Source organism: Sycon ciliatum, chromosome 11 (genome assembly GCF_964019385.1).
Source record: "Sycon ciliatum chromosome 11, ocSycCili1.1, whole genome shotgun sequence".
In the NCBI taxonomy this organism is placed as follows: domain Eukaryota; kingdom Metazoa; phylum Porifera; class Calcarea; order Leucosolenida; family Sycettidae; genus Sycon; species Sycon ciliatum.
Window position 1 is genome coordinate 2,960,080 of NC_088653.1, and position 20,716 is coordinate 2,980,795.

The following is a 20,716-nucleotide window of genomic DNA, read 5'->3' on the forward strand; positions in this document are numbered from 1 at the left end:
CATGCATATCCAGCTGGCGGGAAAGGGAACCTATTTTGTAGATCGATGGGTTGAATCTGAAATTGTGGATCTACACGAGGTTTGTTTTGATGTTCTGATACTTGTTGTAATGGCTAGTGATCGAAATGTTACTGTGACTTTTCCAAGTCCTACTGATATACCTTGTCAAATCAGATGGCCTGTAGTAAGTAGTCTTGGTGGAAGCAGACTGGAATGCGTTGAATTCGTAGCTTCTGAATTTGAAATTTATTTTTTCTTGAGTGACACTGACAAGCGATGGCATTGGCGACAGGAGAACTTTGCTTCCTTCCAGGAGAGCTGCATCGCAGTCGGATCCTGTCCATGCACATGCGATCATGCTGTGTTGTAGACAGTGGAGAGCTGATTTTGACCCAAGAAAATAGTTTTGAACATTCATGAAGAGGATATTGTTGCTGTAGCTAGCTGACAGACATAGCCTGTGGCAGTGGTGTATGAAATCAGCTTGCAAGGTCTGTAGCAACTTGATCATGGCAGAGAACGAGCTGAACTGCACACGCACTCGCTACTGCTCTCGCAAGATGATTATTGGCTTCACTCAAGTGATCCAGCCCCCTCAACGCATGGATCCACTGCACTTCAAAAAAGTTGTCGTCGAACACATCAACACGCCTGTTGACGTTCACTGGGAAAGGTATCACTTCACGATGAGGAGCACACAGCACTCGTGGAGGCTTGTGCCGGGTGAGTGGCTTCTCTCCAGTGATGCAGGCCACCTGGAGGCATCGGGCCAAGTGCGTTCTTTGCCGCAAGGGCCATATCAAAACAGCAACACCAGCAATGCCACCAACTCCCGACTTCAAGACAACTGGACCACATCAGTCATTCGCCATAATTAGTGTCGGCTATGTCATCCCCTTCTATGCACGCCAGGGTCGAGATCGGTCACAACTCAAAGAGATATGTATGTGTGTTTACATGCCTGCTGACTAGGGCTTGTCATTTCGAGGACAACGACGGTTTTGTCCTTGCTCTTAGACCCCGATTCACCATGCGACGTGGTGTACCACGAGAGATGCAATCGGACAACGGTACCAATTTCCGTGTGGCTGATCAAGAGGTAAAAGCAGCTGTCGAGTTTCTCGACAACTTCAGACTAGCAGCAGAAAGGTCATACCGCGACCTGGTACTTCAAGCCACCAAGTGCACCACACTTTGGTGGTGTGTTCTAGGTAATGGCCAAGGCAATGAAACTAGTGCTGCATGAAGACCTTCAGCTGCTATTGCCACAACACTTTCTCATTGGCCATGCTAGGGCAACTATTGCTGCTGAAGCGAACACATCTACAATGACTCAAGCTCACCCAAGAAAGCGCCGGGAGTTTGTGCAACGTATTGTAGATCAGGTATGGAAACGTTAGCTGAAAGAGATTGTTCCGAAGCTAAGTATCCAAGGGATGTGGCTGCTTCAACAGCATCACCCTCAGGAGATATCGTGCTTGTGATGGATAAGCACACCGCAACTGCACACTAGCCACTTGGACGTGTGCTTATGACCTATCCAGGTAAGGATGGTGCTGTTCGGATAGTAGAAGTTTAAGTAGCTGGGAAGGTACACAAGCATGCAGTTCATCATCTTGAGCCACTGGAAGTTAAAGGTGCAAGTACTGAGCGAACTGTGATTGTTTTCATATTCATAGTAAAGAAAAAAAGACCAAAGAACTACACGTTATGCTATACTGTTCACTAACACCACCAGTTACTTGACAATCAGCTCATGCAATAACAATAATTATAACAGAGCACAATGCGCGCTACCTTTTGCTGCTTCTCCTCCGTGATGTGCTAGTTGCGCCTTTTTCTCTCTCTCTGTCATACTAGGTGACATAATTCGCATCTTTTTTGGCGCTACACTCTGCGTATATACTGCTCTTGTGTGGCTTCCACGGTATTCATTGTTATTACCTGATGATGGCCAAGTGCCGAAACGTTGTAAAATAACGGAACTGGTTCGGATGTGATATGCAGCGCTATGGGAATGGGTGTGTCCACCCGAATTCTTTTCAATAATTATAACATTGCACCAAACTGACCGACAGTACTGACGTTCTACAACAAACTGGCTATGAGCTCTAGCACGTCTTGTAGGTCCTTGGTCCTTTTCTTCCATCCGAGTTTTCAAATTCAAGTCTTCATATTTAATTGCCATTGTTTTTGTCATGTTTTTCTTCTTGTTGTCTTCGTCTTTTACTCACTCATGTGATATTTATCACTTTTCTTTCACGAGGGAGATATGTTAGATTTAATATCCTATTTCTGTGTAATTTACATGTACTACTGTGTTCAATGGTGGTGAACCACGATGCATTGATCATCATGAATGCATGTGACATGCGTCACAGATCTGGTTTCTATTGCTTGCATTTATTACGCCTGACTGCTTTCCGCCGTGGATTTGCATTCACAACTAAATGTACAATTATTTCTGCATGGCTACATGCATGTACGATGCAATGCTGTTAAAATTTATGTTGTTGCCTGTTCATACTGTCCTGGAGCTGGAAGGACGCTAGTCTTACTTACTTCTTCTACTTTGAGTTGTTGCTATCTTGCCTAAATGGGCAGTTAATGTTTGCAGCAGTTGTGCTTCGGTTCATAGTTGTATCAAGGAAAGTTAGAACATATGGTTCTCTGTGCTTGTAAGACCACAGTGTAGCAAATGTAACACCTTGAATGCTGGAACTAGCTGGCCGCACACATGCACTCTTAGCCACAACAACAAATAGCACCCGAATATATACCCTCCAGTTGCATGAGAATAGTGTTGTACATCAGTAGTACTAGTAGTACAATATTCTATCACAACGAAACCCAAAAATGCATGATGGGAATAAGTGATCAATGTTGAGAGAGTGTGTGTGTGCTAGTGTTCATGAGAAAGCAACAAAAGAAGAGAAACTGAAAGAGAGAAAGAGCTTGTGCCTGTGTGTTAGAGAGAGAGAGAGAGAGAGAGAGAGAGAGAGAGAGAGAGAGAGAGAGAGAGAGAGATAGAAACTGACAGACAAAGAGAGACACAGAGATAGACAAAGAGAGATACAGTGTACGTCAACAGAGAGTGAGAGAGACACACACACACACACAGAAAGAGAGATGGAGAGACAGACAGGAAAAGAGGGTAAGTATGTGAGAAAGCAAGCCAATACTTCGTGCCGAGCTTCATCAATACGCGATCAATAATCCAATCAAATAAGGACAGAACTTCAAAAGAATTTATTACAGCAAAGTACATTGTAGATCCACAGGTTGAGAGAAAAAGAGAAAGAGCGACACAGAAATCAAAAGACGCAGAGAGATACAGTGTATGTCAACATGCGTGTTGAGATGTTCAACGACAAAGTGCAGTGGATCCATGCATGCTTTGTGAGTGAGTGAGTGTGCGTGTGTGTGTGTGTGAGAGAGAGAGAGAGAGAGAGAGAGAGAGAGACAGAGAGAGAGAGAGAGACACACACACACGCACAGAGACAGAGAGAGACAGAGAGAGAGAAGAGAGAGAGAGAGAGAAAGTGTACGTCAACATGCGTGTTGAGATGTTCAACGGCAAAGTGCAGTGGATCCATGCTTTGTGAGTGAGTGTGTGTGTGTGTGTGTGTGAGAGAGAGAGACACACACACAGAGAGAGAGAGAGAGAGAGAGAGAGAGAGAGAGAGAGAGAGAGAGAGAGAGAGAGAGAGAGAGAGAGAGAGAGAGAGAGAGAGAGAGAGAGAGAGAGAAAAAGAGAGAGAGAAGAGAGAGAGAGAGTGTACGTCAACATGCGTGTTGAGATGTTCAACGACAAAGTGCAGTGGATCCATGCTTTGTGAGTGAGTGAGTGAGGGAGTGTGTGTGTGTGTGTGTGTGTGTGTGTGTGTGTGTGTGTGTGTGTGTGTGTGCGTGAGAGAGAGAGAGAGAGAGTGAGAGAGAGAGAGAGAGAGACGCACACACCCACACACATACATACACAGAAAGAGAAAGACAGACAGAAAAAGAGAGTGGGTAGTATCAAGAAGTAGAGACTATACAAGCAGCTTCGACTGATATACTTCAAGTTCTAGTTGGATGTGTATTGAAGATAATGGTAAGGGGGGGTGTTATTGGAGTTGTTTATGATCAACAGTGTATCTGCTAGGCACATGTTGCATCATTGGTCCTGTTTGAGTGACAGTAGGCGTGCAACCGGACAATGTTAGTGAAAGGCTGCATTACCAAAGAATTTGGAGAGAGAGAGAGAGAGAGATGCAGTGGATTCACGCTTCAAGGTGGCCTGCATCACTGGAGAGAAGACACTCACCCTGCACAAGCCCTATCAAATGCCACGTGCAGTTCATCATCGTTCAGTAAAACAATCACCAGTGCAAGCTGAATGGCATGCTCCATTCCTCGCTTCAACACACCGCGCGGTATTTTTCACGTAGCTCATCATGCTTCAAGGTAGCCTGCATCACTGGGGAGAAGCCCCTCACTCTGTACAAGCCTTCACGAGTGCTGTGTGGGGAAGATGCATTGAACTCCCGACACAACAAGAGCACAGTAATTTTAGTTATAATTCATACATTTACATTTTAATGGATACCTGACCGGTTTCTGCAATTAGAATGCTTCATCAGAGGATGAAGAATGAGGTAGAAAACACTAGCTTATGTACACGGTAGGCATGAATTGGCATACTTGTAGTGTAAAGTGGAGAAGGTTGCTAGTCAGGTTGCGCTATGCACCAGTAGCTGAGCGTGTAGCAATGCAGTACTTGAAAATAATTGTCTTGGCGCAAATGTGGCTAATACACATGGGTAGCGTGAACCTTAGGAAATAGCTAGGTGAAAAGTTGTAAAGCTGTACAAAAGTAAATGAACCATAGGGTTGAACTAGGAACTGTAGGTGAAAGTTGTAGGTTTGTACAGATGTTTTGGTTGGTTCCAGAATTTTTCTGGAACCAACCAAAATCGGATCGGCTTTGATCGTGTAAACGTACGAAAACGAAAAAAGAAATGCGGGACTGAAAACGGAAAACTGGCCGTGCGTTGTCGTGGTCTAGGTGGGCCGGATTTCTCGCACCATGGCAACCAGAAGCGCGCGCACGCGAGAGCCACCAGCGCAAAGCGCTGAAGACTTGTGGCAGTAGAGCGTGGACTCTTGACCCCACATTGGACATGGTACACAATGGTGTACTGTTTCAGGTGCTGCTTTTCCGCCAAAAGTGACGGAAAGGTCATGCTATACACTACTTGAAGCGCGGTTGGAAAGACGTTGCCTGGCGAATTTTCCGAATTGGATCAGTATCCAGATCCAGATCTTTCGAATTTTCAAGTCGGTCATTTGAATCAGTTTCAACTGCAACAACAGTAAGCTACTATTTTCCCCAGTTTTTCCCAGTAACCTACTTGATGTTGGATAGCACCAAGGCAAGAGTAAGTACTCTTGATCAGTAGTACCAAGACTACAGTACAGATAGCAAGGAGAGGAGAGGAAGGAGTGGAAAGATAGACCATGAGCGTAGAGTAGTCTATCCGATCAGGCTCCTGTCTGTCAAGTTCTTCTTCTTGAGTTTGTCATCACCGTGAATTCCTCCGGGTGCTGAACAGGAGAGGTTTGGTGTCTTGCCAGGTTATTTTCAGCCCTCAGAGCGAGCAGCCTGGGCAGCGAGCCGCACTAGCAAATTCCAACGGTATGTTTCAGTGGGTGGGTGTCATATCAGGGCCAGCATTTGTTGTGTCAAGAATTGAATTGTTGAGCAGAGTTTTGTGATGAACAAGGGATGAGAAAGTGCCGCAAGAAGATTATGGTGTTTGCTTTGCTGGATGTTGTGGAGTCGGATAGTGATGCAAGTCAACATAGTCTTCAGCTATTAGGACTACTTTCTGACTGTATAGTATCCAGTTACAGTGATGGAGAGTTACTCTAAACTCGTCTCCATATGTCCTTTTCCTTTCTACATTTATTAGGACTATTATAATAATATGTGTAGGATTCGGAAAAATAGCCTGAAATCAAAAGAACAATGAAAATTTCAAAAGGTTACCCAAGGGCATGTTCGATTGGTAGGATCGGGATCCAGATCTCAGATCCATCGGATCCTTCAGATTTCAACTGAACACTTTATTTTGGGGGTGCCATATTGACGCTCAAAAGTCACCCAAAAGGGTGAACGTCGTACTCATCGCGTGTGTCTTACGAAAAGTCAACACGCTCTATCTGCATCCACGTGTGCATACCACAATGTGAGGAAAAATGATTTTTACCTGCCATATACGGACAAAGGTCACATTTGCATCCCATCAACCCTTCTCCCCGAGGTGGGTTGATCGGATCCAAATCCGAAGGATCCGGATCCGGATTCGATCAATCGAAAGGGTGCGAATCCTGTGGATCTGGTGGATCGGGATCCCGATCCTACCAAACGAACATGCCCCTAGTTTTTACACACTAGTCCAGATTTGACAAACCGAGTTGACATAAAATGTTGGACAGTAGTTAGAAACAGGCGGATTCTGAAAGCGAGTCAACCTGGAAAATCCTTTTGATCAATTTTCACTCTTCTTTTTATATTTCACGGGCACAGATTTCTTCGAAATGTCACCGCCTCTACCTTTACTCTTAAGTAAGCCCTTCCGCGCACTACCAGGCCGACCAGGCAGGCACACTCGGTTGCTTCATGATTGCGATGCAAGAGATGCCTGGTTCAAGTCATGCCTTGGAGCGGTTTTCCAGCCGTGCTGCTACCCACCGTCAACTGGGAACTTGTGGCCAGGCACAAGGGGTACATGGATACGGCTAATGAGGTCTTTCTCAGCACCTATGCCAGTGGGTTGGAGACTTATCCACTCACCCCCATCGTTAGGCTCTGCATCTGCCGCAAGGGTTTACCGGGTGTTAGCAGCCGTCGTGAGTTCCCTTCAGGAACGGACATGATCATTTACTTTTTTACTTACTGTGCACTATACAACCATAATAAAATGTATTGTTCCAACGCTTTGGCTGATATGGCATAAGCCGAAACATTTATGTATGCGCAGAATATTGGAAAACTTCCAATTCAAAGGATCAGTGCCATGACCATGTGTAGCACGTGTTGTGAGCTGCACTTGTATACTGACCAACCACCAAAACCTCAATCCCTTGACCAGTCATGCAGAACTCCTAGATTTCTCTCAAAATCACTGGACGGCACAAAAATCAGCATTTCCCGCCAAAAAAACGTTCGACTCTGCAAATCTGCGTACAGCACAGTTCGACTCTGCAGTGCAGTTGGATCAGTCGGCGCCCGCCTGTCACTTTGTCAGTGCAGATCTTGCACGTTATCTAGCTCTAAGCTAGCCAGGTATTGAAACTGCCGTGCACATTTCGAAGTGCGAATGGGCACCTTACATATTTTGGAAAAAACCGGGACATTCGGGGCAAATCCATGTAGTTTTCAGGAAAATCCTGTATCAGAAAAAAACTGTGACTTCCTGGAGTTTGGTTGATATCCCCGGGACCCCTGGAGTTTGGTGAAAATCCCCGGGACCCCGGGAGTAGTGTTGATTTCCCAGGATTTCCCCGGGGAAACCGGGAGGGTTGGCCAGTATGCATTTGGAGTGAAAAACTTGTCAGCACCTTCTAGGTTTGACTTGTTCCTATAACTAAGATGGTAAGAGAGCTACAAGTTAGTTAGTTAGTTGACTCTCCATTGTCGATTCGATTATTTGATGAATGACAATAACTTCGGTTGGCATGCAGACATTCATGTAGTGTCGTGGTTTTTGTAATGCGAAGCCCTGGCCCTCCGTTACCGTGCCCCATTGAGGTTTGGATTGGTCTGGAAATAATGTTGGATTCTAGACTTTGCCTTATCCCAGGAACTGACCTGTCGTAAAACGTTCATATTTGGCGAATGTTCTATCAAGGAAATACACCACGTGATAAAAGGAGCCTTCGGTGAATGATATTGACTATCTGACGATGTCTCTGTCTCTCTCTCTCTCTCTCTCTCTCTCTCTCTCTCTCTCTCTCTCTCTCTCTCTCTCTCTCTCTGTCTCTCCCTCTCTCTCTTTCTCTGCTATTGGCGCGCCTGGTTGTGATGAAGCCGAGACCCAAGGTCGGCAGAGCATCCCAGACCACGCCACCACTCCTCGTATTCATTGCTCACACATGACGGGTTTACATGGCTCTAGTAAAAAAATAAAAAAGTAAATGTCCATTGACAATGTCTCACTGGACAAACGTTAACAGGTTTGAAAGCCATGCTATATTATTTCTTAGTAAATGGAAAGAACCGAGGAGTTACGAGTTATGACGAGACAGTTAGATAGTGTATCAACAATGGGCAAAACTGACATGGATATTGAGACATGCAACGATCTGAAACCTAGCTCCAACAAATCAGCGAAATACAAACCAACAACCTTCACGCTTAGAATTCTCCTTATTGGAACTTTCCCCACGTGAGCCTTCCAAGTCGGAAGGTGGTTGGCTTGGGTTTTGTAGATTTTTGGAGCTAGGTATCAGGTCGTTGAATGTTTCAATTTCCTTGTCAGTTTCGTGCATTGTTGTCTCCCCATCTGACTTGTGCCTACTTGGACTTTTAGTCATAGCTCCAAACTTATTGGTCTATTCTCTTTAGTGAAAAAAAACTATTGGCTAAACTTCCGAGTCACAACGTACGTTTTTTTTGTTCATTTGAAGTAGATGAAACAGGTTTTGTGTGGTCATGCCTGAAATATTGTCATGTTTTTACCGTGGACGATGATTGCACATAGTGCATGAAACTTAGAGTAGCAAAACGATACGAGTGATCCATTGTTTGCTGACATTATTGTCACGTCTTTGCCTGTATTTCCCCCATGACTTAACTTCGGGTGTATGCTTTCTTGTCAACTTAACCTCTTCCTGTGTTTTCAGATGAGAGGCTTACTGGCACTCTGCTTTGTGGCAACACTGATCATTTCGTGCGATGGAATAGTCTTGCCAGGTTAGCACCTTGCATTGTGCAGTTAGCGGGTGTTAGCGGCCGTCGTGAATTCCCTTTGGGAACGGACACGATAATTAACTTTTTTTTATATTTCTTTTTATTGTGCAGTTTCGTGTATCACCCATGCAGTGAGTCTGTATTTATCCAACTGAATTTCTGCGATGTCAAAAAACATACCCTGTAATCACACAAACACACAGACACACACCTAGCGAGCTCTTCTGAATGGCAATGTTAAGTGATTTTATTCTACACAGCACAGTGCTGCGAAATTTGAAATTTGAAAAAGGTTCCAAAAAGGTAACTTCCTCAACTGGGGTTCTAAACGCACAATACACTGTTGCAAGCGGAGGCAAACGGCCTGACATTTCATGGTTTTCCCTATTCGGTGCTTTGGCGGAAAAACCAGAGTTCAGAGACATCGGAAGTAGAACCATGAAACTTGGCGACAATTAGTCATCAATACAGGAATATGCTTGTCATACCGCAAAATCCCGTGTATAGGCCCCGGGTGTATAGAATAGCAGCCTTGATTTCCTGGGCATATACAAGGGCACGGCGCTATTTTGGAACCGGGCGTATACTTGAAATAGAGAAAGCAGTACGTATTGGGTATCAGTGTTGCCTGCATACCTGAGCGTAACCATGGGCATGGGCACTATTTTGAAAACAAAAGTGTTGACTTCCCCTGACTGCGAGTGTACACGGAGGGTGGGCGTAATTTCGAGTGGGCGTATACATGGGCTTTTACGGTATTTCAAGGAAATCCATAAAGCTTTTAAATGTTCTTGATAGCAATATTATGCGAGTACCCCAAGTGGAAGAGAGCCCTGTGCCAGCTTCATTTCGATAGTAAGAATGTTTTTTTTTGATAATTTGGAGGCGTGACATCGAAATATGGAGTTTAAAGTCAAGGGTTTGTACATACACGACGTCCCTATTTCATTAGTCTTGGCACGCTTGGCTGCATATTCTGACAACATGATTATGATCTAAAGAGGAAGATTGTGGGATAATCTGCCTGTCTCCTCACCTATGTCTCGCCAAATGCAAAGATAGAAGACATGTTATTATTAAAATTACGGCAGTCTGCCCACTTCGAGTTCTCGTGCGAGTCCTGGGTAGCATTGCAGTTCAAGGGAATGGCAACTGCACACTACCACATCCGAGTAAACCGAAACAACCGTACGGGAAGATCTAAGCTGCATTACCTATGGGCAAAAAGATAATTGCCGTTTGAAATTGCCCTCCTTCTGTTTTATCCACTGCAATATTTAAAGCCGATCGAGATCTCGCACAAATTATTGTCAACTTTCTACTTCCTCCGCGTCATCGAAATTGTCGCAGTTTGACTGGTGACTTGTCACTTGTTACTGACAACTCCATAAGCTAAAACTATTCAAAAATTATAACACAGTATGATAGTCTGTAGACTAGAGTAACGTTCCAGGACAGTTGGACTGAGATTTTTCACGCAGAGATGAAGTCCTCGTCGTCGCTGATGTCAATGGACGAAAAAATATCGTTCCGAAATATTTCAAGGAAGGTTGAAATTTGGTCGCGCCTCATCTCAAACGCTTTGACTTTCTCCACAGGACAAGGGCTGCTATGCTTGTTGTCTGCTAGCTCTAGATGATTTCTACTTCACCACCAACGAAGCCTAGTAAAAATACATGATCGTTGCGAGGTCGGTTGATTACCGTCGGCGGAATCACCTCGATCTTGAAATGAACTTTTTTTAGCCGTGGCATGCCCATTTATTTTAGCTGTGTGGTCACAGCTCGTGGAGGTAAGTGTACTATCACGTCCAGCACGACCTCTTTTTCAGCATCACTGGTACGGCACCTGCGCGTGCATCACTAGCACAACGCGTAGAGTCGACACGGCTCTTGCAGGTACAATCATGTACTGAGTGTCTCAGCCAGAGCGACACATTTTATTGCTGTTGCATGCATTTAGTTTGCTGACCCCTCGATGTTTCTCCAAGCACTGCCACTTGTTCCACGAAGTCATTCTCACCCCAGCTAAGGTAAACCAGTGATGAGGCTTGAGTGAATGGCCATAAGCACAAGAAATGTGCAGGCGGCAACGCCTGGCTGATCTCAGCGAGTCGAAATTACCATCGCAGCGACATCAGCGAAGAAATTGGGTCTAGTTCAAAAATTTCAGCTTCCAATAACAGAAAATAGAACTTTGCCGTCACCCTATACTGATGACTATCGCCTATGTCCGATTTCTTGCCTGCATCACGAGTGCTGGTGAGTAAATACCCCGTTTTATGTCAAAAGTCAAACTGCGACAATTTCGATGACGCGGAGGAAGTAGGTCATTCACCTGCCATTATTTTTGCCACTATAAGCATGCGATAATATAGTTTGGTCTTTGTATGGCCTCGCATGTACAGTCCATTTCAAAACTACAGACGTACAGTGTTTTTGAAATATGTCAAATTTGCCTAGAACGTTTTTAGAATAGTTTTCGGAATATTGCTCAGGTCCACTCCACAATTACTCTTATATCATTTCTAAACGATTGGATAACAAACGCCCAATTTGGAAAAAATTATGCACAAAGTGATCACAGATTTGATGTGGTATATATGCTGGCATAACGGTTTTTGCCTACAGTCTATTTCAAAACTATAGACGCGTAGGGTTTTTGAAATATTTCAACTTTGGCTGAAACCTTTTTAGAATAGTTTTCGGAATATTGCTCAGGTCCACTGCACAATTACTCTCATATAATTTCTAAACGATTGGATAACAAACGCCCAATTTGAAAAAATTATGCACAAAGTGATCACAGATTTGATGTGGTATAGATGCTGGCATAACGGTTTTTGCCTACAGTCTATTTCAAAACTATAGACGTGTAGGGTTTTTGAAATATTTCAAATTTGGCTGGAAGATTTTTAGAATATTAACTTTGAGGGAAAGAGACAAACGGGAAAAGTCTGAAGAAAATATTGACTGTCACCACCAGGACTCGAACCAGGGACCCTCGCTTGTAGCCAGCGATGCTCTAACCGCTGAACTATGGTGTAGTCGTCATCCCAGCAGAGGCCATTTTTAGACGCACAGTGTTGTTGAAATCTGTCAAATTTGGCTGGAACCTTTTTAGAATAGTTTTCGAAATATTGCTCAGGTCAGCTCCACAATTACTCTCATTTAGTTTCTAAACGATTGGATAACAGACGCCCAATTTGGAAAAAATTATGCACAAAGTGATCACAGATTTTATGTGGTATACATGCTGCCATAACGATTTTGTCTAGGTACGCGTCTACAGCTTTGAAATGGACTGTTACTGTCTTTACGTGCTGGGATGATGTATAGTTGATATTTTAACACTGTCGGCATAGCGGTAGGGTTTCTCAAAACAGCAGCTCAAGTACTCACGTGTTGCAAGATGAACTTTAGAGATGCTAAGCATTTGAGAACACTAACAACCTTATATCTGTTTCTATATGTGCTTCCACCCAGGTGCATCACTGACTGGCTACAGCTACTGTCCTAAAGTTGGTGCAGTCCTGCAACGGACACACGATCACAGGCTTTTCAACTTTACAGATGGCCATGACATATGCAGGGTACACAATGGCATATTACTAAGTGCGAAAGCGTACACGTCGGGATGCACATCAACATTGCTCGGTGATACCCACTTTGCCTGGATCAACCAGTTTGAAGTTGGAAAAACCGATGAGATTGCATTTGCAACCGGAACACTAGCCCACCCTGTTTCCACCCGTTTCGTGAACGCCTCCATATACGTCGCTTGCGAAATACGTAAGTGAAGCCCAGTGCCAATAGCAATTGGTTTTGCTCTGTTTTTAACCCTTTGCTCAGCTCTTCTACCTACAGTAAACCGGGTGTAAACGACCACCCCACGCTGCAAGCAAGACCCAGACCACCCCACCCTGCAAGCAAGACCTAGACCACCCCACGCTGCAAGCAAGACCCAGACCACCCCACGCTGCAAGCAAGACCCAGACCACCCCACGCTGCAAGCAAGACCCAGACCACCCCACGCTGCAAGTAAGAGCCAGGTCCCATCGGATTATACATAAATGTGCATGACTGAACTTCCATGTATTCGTACTGACAGGTGTGGAGCATAGAATACTCTCATGCAGGCAGAGAACACCTCACTCAAGTACATGCAGCGCATCCTGCATTGTCACATGTCACTTCAGTCGACTGCGTGCACTTGCTTCAGAGCGCACTTCAACCCTGTTGCAGTCAGCTCTGCCAGCCGAGATGGCATTTTTGGTTAGTTTTGGTCGCTGTGTGCAGGTTCCGTATGGCACTTGGTACACTAAAAGTCGGTTGCTGGTCGTGCAAGACAGGTGATCGCTGTGTCCGATGCAGTTTCTGTGTAGAACTGTCCGTGCATGGAAAACGGTCATTAAAAGCAGGTGGTCGCCAAAAGCAGAGGTCACTTACAACAGGTTTAACTGTATAACTGACCAAGTTAAAGGGGAAGTTAAGGCAAAAAATAAAATTTCACCAGTTGTAGTCTTCGGGGTGCTGAGTCGAATGGTCTTGGTCCGAGGAAGCTGAGACGCTCCCTTCCTACTTGAATCCCAATCGAACTCGCGCACTTCCACCGAAACTGGGTGACTGCGCCCTACGAGATGGGGATTTGTATGCAAAATGTCACTAAAAGCGCCCTTTCGTTCTTATAAAAGCACGGATGACCGCGATTGGCCCATATGTTGTAGTCTTTTGGACGCTGAGTCGACTGGTTTTGGTCCGAAAAGGCTGCGATGCAGCGTTCCTCCTTTATTCCCAATCGAACATGCTTGAACAAGCGGTCACGTGCTCCTGGGTGCCCAAATCACCTGGTCACCGCGCCAGCAGGCGACAAATTTCACACCAAGGTTCAACTCGAGTGACAGGAGTGCATCCAAAAAAGGTCAAACAGGCTAGTAAGTTGTACCCTGCAGGCACGGTGACCAGGTGACTGGTGTACGCAGGAGCACGTGACCACTTGTTCAACCATGTTCGATTGGGAATAAAGGAGGAACGCTGCATCGCAGCCTTTTCGGACCAAAACCAGTCGACTCAGCGTCCAAAAGACTACAACATATGGGCCAATCGCGGTCACCCGTGCTTTTATAAGAACGAAATGGCGCTTTTAGTGACATTTTGCATACAAATCCCCATCTAGTAGGGCGCAGTCACCCAGTTTCGGTGGAAGTGCGCGAGTTCGATTGGGATTCAAGTAGGAAGGGAGCGTCTCAGCTTCCTCGGACCAAGACCATTCGACTCAGCACCCCGAAGACTACAACTGGTGAAATTTTAATTTTTGCCTTAACTTCCCCTTTAATGTAAAAAACAACATCAAATAGTAACTCTTCCTGACTCGCTCCTGCTTTCTAAAGTGCAACGGAACTCAACGTTGTCCCTATTTCCTACTCCGCAGGCACACTTACCAAAGTAACACAATATGATGAGAACCCAGGGTATGATAGGAAATCACGCAGGTCTGTAACATAATGTCCCTTGAGAGGTGTGAGAGGTTTACACTTAACTCTTTCACCGCGGATGACGTACATGTATGTCATCCTAGATGACGTCCAGGCTCTGATGACGTACATGTACGTCATGGTCTAAATACCCGGTTTTAGTCATCTCCTCATGTGTGTAGTCACTGCTGGTCAGTTGGTACAGTTCCTGCCTCATGTACGAGAGGTTGCGGGTACGGATCCCGCTTAGTTACGTTCTATGTCTCTTTTTTCCCTTTTTTCGTCTGGTTTTTCAACTGCAATTGCCGGCTTTGCCGTATTTTATGCAAATTCAGCAAACTTACGTGTCCTATACAGCTTTGTACCTCGTTTTGGGGAACCTATCGAGTTGTCAGTGTGGTGTTGGTAGCTTTGGCCTTCATTTCCCGAAAGTTCACCGACCCAGTTGCCTGAACCATAACGTAGTGGAGTTGGCCATCGGCCCCATTTTTCGGATTTTTTCCAGAGCCTGTGTGCACAACCCTGCAGCAGTGAAAGGGTTAAACGAGCAATTGGTTTAGATCCGGCTTTCAGCTACCGCCAGCTCGCTAAGCAGGTACACATTAATCTAGGCTGTCATCACATGCAAGCTAGCATACACTGTATCTACATCCTCGAAATTCCTGTTTGATTGTTTGCCATGATGACAAGTTACGAGTGTACGAGGTGAAAACGGGACCAGAGGAAATAGGATTATAGCCAGTAACATGTCTATCCACAGTGATTTGTTTCAGTTTTTACTTCTTCATTCTTAACTACCCATTTCACCACCCTTCGTTTTGGACCAAAACCTGATTTTTTATTATTTGGATTCTCTGAATGACCGGTCTCGGCTACTGGATACAAACTAGAACAGTTCTGAAGCAAACACTCGGGTTCAAAGGCTTTTAATTTTCAGATGCCTGGGTCCCATGTCCAAAACGAGGTGTTAAACCTCTGAGTGAAAACTCTGACTATAGTGTGGCACGTCAACCATGTTGGAAGACAAACAGTTCGACTGGTAAAAACAAAATTAGCCTAAAACACTTGGATTACATCAAGAGTAGATAAACAAGAGTGTGCAATTCCAAGATGGGTTCGCCCCCTGCGAAACTTTTTGTTGACGTCATCTTTTCCATGACACAAGCGCTGCCAGTCTTTTGGAAAGTTTTGCCTCGTCCACTTGACCGGGTTTTACCTTGCAAGGTCAGTGCCCAGCACGTGCTCTCACACTGCTCTGCGGCAAAAGCGCGTTTTTCTGAAAAAGAAGGTGACGTCAACAAACAAATTCCGCAGTGGGCCGGGGTATCTGCAGATTGTGAATAAGAGATCCGGGGGGAGTTGCACGCTCTTGTTCATCTACTCCTGACTACATGCATCAAAGGAACTAAGAGCCATCTCTCTTCTGCTTGTTTCACTAGGCAAAAGGTTTGCGTGGCGTATGGATTCCGTGAGTGGCCATGATGGCTGCTTGGGCATAACTAGCTCCTAAATTCTTTGCTTTGAATCCGAACATGACTATCGATTGCAAAGTGCTACATATGGAATGTGTGGTGAATCAAGAGGCATCGTAGTTGAAACCAGGGTCGGGTTCGTGACCAATACAACCCTGAAATAGTTTGCAGGCAACTTGCCTACACTCAAGAGAGCACTGCATTACACGCAAATCCATTAGAAGTATCGTTAGAACGTCTCCGTCTTCATGAGCATCATCGAGATTTTGAATAAAACCCTCTTTCTTTCTGCCCAATCTGTTGATTTGGTTTCCACTTGTCTATTTGTGCTTGAAGCTTGTCAACGTATCACCACGACTGGAGATGGAGATGGAATAACTAATATTTCAGAGAGCGGTAGCGTTACATGTGATCCTGGTTATGAATACCTTAATGCACAACCCGTGTGTAATGATGCAAGTACACAAATTCCTCCCTGCACACGTAAGTGTACACTTGTCCACATGTACGTACACCTGAAACAAACAATAAGAGCTAAAAGTAGTAGAGCCCACACGCTCTCTTCCATTAACACTTGCAATAGTTCCACTCATTTCACAATAATTATTACAACGTTTCGGCAAATTGCCTTCATCAGGTTCACAATAATATTGTGAAATGAGTTGAACTATTGCAGTGTTAATGGATGAGAGCGTGTGGGCTCTACAACTTAACTGTTCATGAAACTGCAGGAAGCCTCCCCACTTTTACTTAAACAATAAAAGGACAGAGAAAGCGTTTTAACTCTGAGTTTCACGCGCTAAGCGATCATCAGAAAACGTTAATGAGTAAATCTGGAGCTGAATCACAGCGTAAATCGAAAAGTTGTGAATGGCGGCAGTGCAAAGCATAAATGAATGCATCATGGGGCACATCGAAAAGTGCGAATGACAGCAGTGGTGAAAGGTGACAGCCACTGGAGCTGGTTGTCTCCTTCTTATTCCCCCCGACCGAGGCAAACATCTGATCACTGTTATGATCAGGGCTCAGGGACATTAAAGAGTGAAAGAGCTGATGTTGGGTACGCTGGGAAATTACAGCAGTAAAATAATCACATGAACTGTCATTGGGGAGTTTCGCTATGCTAACAATGGCAGCTCTTGCAGTAAGCAAGCTCAGTTGTTGTCACTATCAAGTTGTCCTGGGCAAGTCATTCGTCAGGCGAAATTACTGGTCAGTCGGCGACACGCATTTTTCACAAAAATTTGCGTTTCACCTGCTGGGAGAGTATGCGTGTACTCGAGTCTCATCCTGAGCACGTTTTTTTCTTCTTTTTTTTCAGCTCCAGTATAGCTGTATTTTTCATTGCAAAGCCGTCCTCGATTGTTGTGTTCGTTGTTCAAACGAAGTGGACATTCAATCATGAAGGCAGAGGACACAGGAGCCTGATTGGAGTTCCTCGTGGCATAGGACGACCACACAGAGACACTTTGGGATTTTCTGAATATAAAATATCGTACGCACGATGCTGAGATCAATTTGTGCGATATCAAATTGTTTGTGATCTACCACATCGAGCAGAACGGGATCCAAACACAAGCTTACCGACGGCTAGGCTGCCGACCTGACTGGACAAATGATCCCTGGCTTCACCAGACGCCAGAAGTCGGACACCATGTCCTTTGCCGCGACGTCCATCTCCAAAAAGAACTCCATCTTCGTCGTGAAAAGGCTTGAAATACTCAATATTCAACCGAGATTCGCGGACTCACGCTTTCTCGGATCGATTAATTTCCTGTTGGAACAGCTGCAGGGCAGCTTCCCGCCACTGTTTCAACAGGCGATGGCTCCAAAGCAAGCCTGGAACAAGCCATATCGAGGTTGCAAGCCACCCCTCTCAGCTAAAAATTCGAAGAAATTCGAAATTTCAGTGGTGGAAGATATACTATGAAGAGAATTTCAAAAAGTATGTTTCGTGGAGCGATCGCTCAACCTACGTCATTCAAACTTTGCAGGATGATTCAGACGTACAGGCTAGGCATGGAACCACAGGCGATGATGCCATAGCTGACACACAGAGTAACACACACAACAGATTCATGTGCACAGATACTAAATTAGTGGACGTCGTCATCTTCCCGCTGATCTCGAATGTACTATGACGTGCTATTTCGCCTGACGCTTAGGAAGCGAAGGTTGTACGAACAACTGGGATACCTCAGTTAGTGAAGAGGCATAATATGATATCAAATTAACATCAAACCTGTATACTTTGGGTGTATTCGTCCTCCATGGCTGTTCTTATTGTGAGGAGAATTCAAAGGCGAGGCAGTGTGCTGTGTTGAAGTGTCGTCCAAACATAGCTTACAACGATTTGAGATCACACGACTGCTTTACATTCGGGCTGGTGCTTTTCTCCTTTTTTTGTATTCCTTTGTACAGCTGTGAAGTGTGATGTACCAGCTATTGCTAATGCTACTGTTAACCGTACGGTGATACAGTTCCAGGATACGGTCACCTATACGTGCCAAGACAATCTAGCTCTTGTGGGCATTGCCACGCAAAGTTGCTTGGCGAATGGGAGTCTGTCGTCAGTGGCGCCTCGTTGTGACTGTGAGTTCTACCATATTTCCCCAATTACAAGTCGCACTTGATTATAAGTCGCAGCCCATTCTCACGTCCGAACCAAATCGTCTCAATGCATTCACATAAGTAAGGAGTCACACTTGATTGTAGGTCACACCGCCTTCTTTGCACTTGAAGTTTAGTGTGAAAAGGAGCGACTTACAATCTGGGAGATACGCTATTTGATTTGTTGTGTAGAATTCTGATCGTGCCGTAGTCTCGTTGCATGCCGGACATGGCACACACCAGTGAAAATCTCTGATCTGCAGCTTCTAACTAGAGATCTCTTGCCAAAGTACCTGCATCTTCCGTCGTGTGACGACTGCCACTGGGAAATTGCTCTGCAGGGAATAGGGAGTGCTTCTTCAAGACGCACATCACCTCTAACACCCAATGCAATTGTGGCAGTAACTTCTGACAAACTAACAAAATGACAAACAACAACTCGACTTCCTGCTTAGATTTTGAAAGAATATGTGCCATGCCATTGCTCCTGGTAAGCCCACAGCAGCACAAGTACTGATGTTTTGCAAAATGACCTGCACAGATGACTCAGATGTAGCGACAAACTCGGTAATTTGAAAATAATCTTAACCGTCCACCTCTTCAAACTGCGCTCTTGGCCCTCACTCAAAACACCAGTCCATAGCGAGGAAGTTTGTTCTTGGCCTTTATCTGCCATTCACTCCTTCTCTACCTCCACTGAGGAGCTCTTAATGAGCAAAACAGCTGTCTGGAGGATATGGAACTTCTATCCAAGAGCGAACTTTCTCGCTATGGAATATAGTGTTGTGAATGTGGGCCACGAGCGCAATGTGGAGAGGTGGACGGTTAATTAAGATTATCGACCAGCAGAGATATAAAGTTTTTTTTTAATTGCATATATATGTTGTGCTCCTCTCCAGATTCATCACTGACTGGGTACAGCTACTGTCCTGAAGTTGGTGCGGTCCTGCAACGGACACACGACTCCAAGCTTTTCAACTTTACAGATGGCGATTTTATATGCAAGCTGCACAATGGTAGATTACTAAGTCCAAAAGCGTACGGGAGCAATTGCACATTCACATTTTTTGGTGCGACACGAGTTGCCTGGGTCAACCAGTTTGAGGATGGAGCAAACGATAGGATTGCGTTTGTCACCGGAACACCAGCCAAACCTGTTGCCACTCTTTTCGTGAACGCGTCAGTATACGTCGTGTGCGAAATACGTAAGTGAAGCACTCCAATCATTGAAAGGTTTAACATCTCCAACCTCATTACGACACTACTAAATTTACGTCTCTCACATGTTTCATGACTATTATTCATTCCCCTTCCTCCTCCTCTCCTCATGGTGCACGTAAGTAGTTTTGTTTTGTGTGGTGTGTGCGAGTGCATGTGGTGTCCTTAGGGATGGTCCCATGTGTTCTACTTGCGCTGGAGTACTGCCAATTTTGTACCAGGTCACTGCCGTAAAAGGCATGGCTTGTTGCATATTTGGCAGTGCACCAGCGTACGTAGTACGCCTGGGGTCATTCCTAATGGGCATGGGTACGCCGTATCCGGGCATTATCGTCTGATAATGCCCTGGTACGGTGCTGCTCTGATTGGCCAAATGCTAGCAACGACCTGACAACAGGCACGTGACATGTATGAACTTTCAACCACGCATCGCGACCAAATCCACCGCCGCTCGTGTTCCCGGAACACGAGCGGCGGTGGATTTCCAAAGTTTGGAAATGCGTATGACATGGATAGACTGACATGCTCGTAGTCCAGCCAGGGTCGACCTTTCTTCCAAAAGTCTTGGAAAGCGTGCGTTCTTTTTCTCTTCGCTGCGAGCTCCATCGTCCAAATCACCAGTCGGATGAAAACTTGCAACTGTGTCAAAAGCTATAGCCTAAGTAATTAGTTACGCTTTTGACTGCCTGCCCCATCGACTTTGAATGTCACGACTTCCTGCTCGCCGCTGGCCAGATCGCGCTGGAACCAGTTGACCCCAGTTGACCCTAGCCGAGTCTGTCGCTTGTAGATTGTAGTGTGTACGGTTGCGCTAGATTTGCAACAGATGGGGTCAGCGTGTCGTAAAATACCAGTATTTTAGGAATCCATTGTCAGTCTGAGACATTTTTTTCAGCCGGGTGAGACTGGACCCGGTGATATCTGTTCAGCCAGGTCATGCAGTTCCCCAGCCGGGCGCGTGACCCGGCTCTCTAGCAGGCCCTGAGT

At 45.2% G+C, this 20,716-nt stretch overlaps 1 protein-coding gene and 1 long non-coding RNA gene across 2 annotated transcripts in view; both read left to right on the top strand.

The window, feature by feature from the left end:
* The first annotated feature begins 635 nt into the window (after positions 1–635).
* On the top strand, positions 636–2,524 carry LOC135827517 (uncharacterized). The gene is made up of 2 exons (XR_010555476.1): positions 636–1,544; positions 1,861–2,524. It is a non-coding gene; the product is annotated as an uncharacterized LOC135827517 (long non-coding RNA).
* Positions 2,525–6,682: 4,158 nt separating this feature from the next.
* LOC135827692 (sushi, von Willebrand factor type A, EGF and pentraxin domain-containing protein 1-like) overlaps positions 6,683–20,716 on the top strand; it is a 34,735-nt gene continuing 20,701 nt past the window's right edge. Inside the window, exons 1-6 of the mRNA XM_065340147.1 lie at positions 6,683–6,769; positions 8,890–8,959; positions 12,442–12,747; positions 16,238–16,384; positions 18,323–18,493; positions 19,411–19,716. Of these exons, the coding sequence (XP_065196219.1) occupies positions 6,683–6,769; positions 8,890–8,959; positions 12,442–12,747; positions 16,238–16,384; positions 18,323–18,493; positions 19,411–19,716 (1,087 nt within the window). The remainder of the gene's footprint in view (positions 6,770–8,889; positions 8,960–12,441; positions 12,748–16,237; positions 16,385–18,322; positions 18,494–19,410; positions 19,717–20,716) is intronic.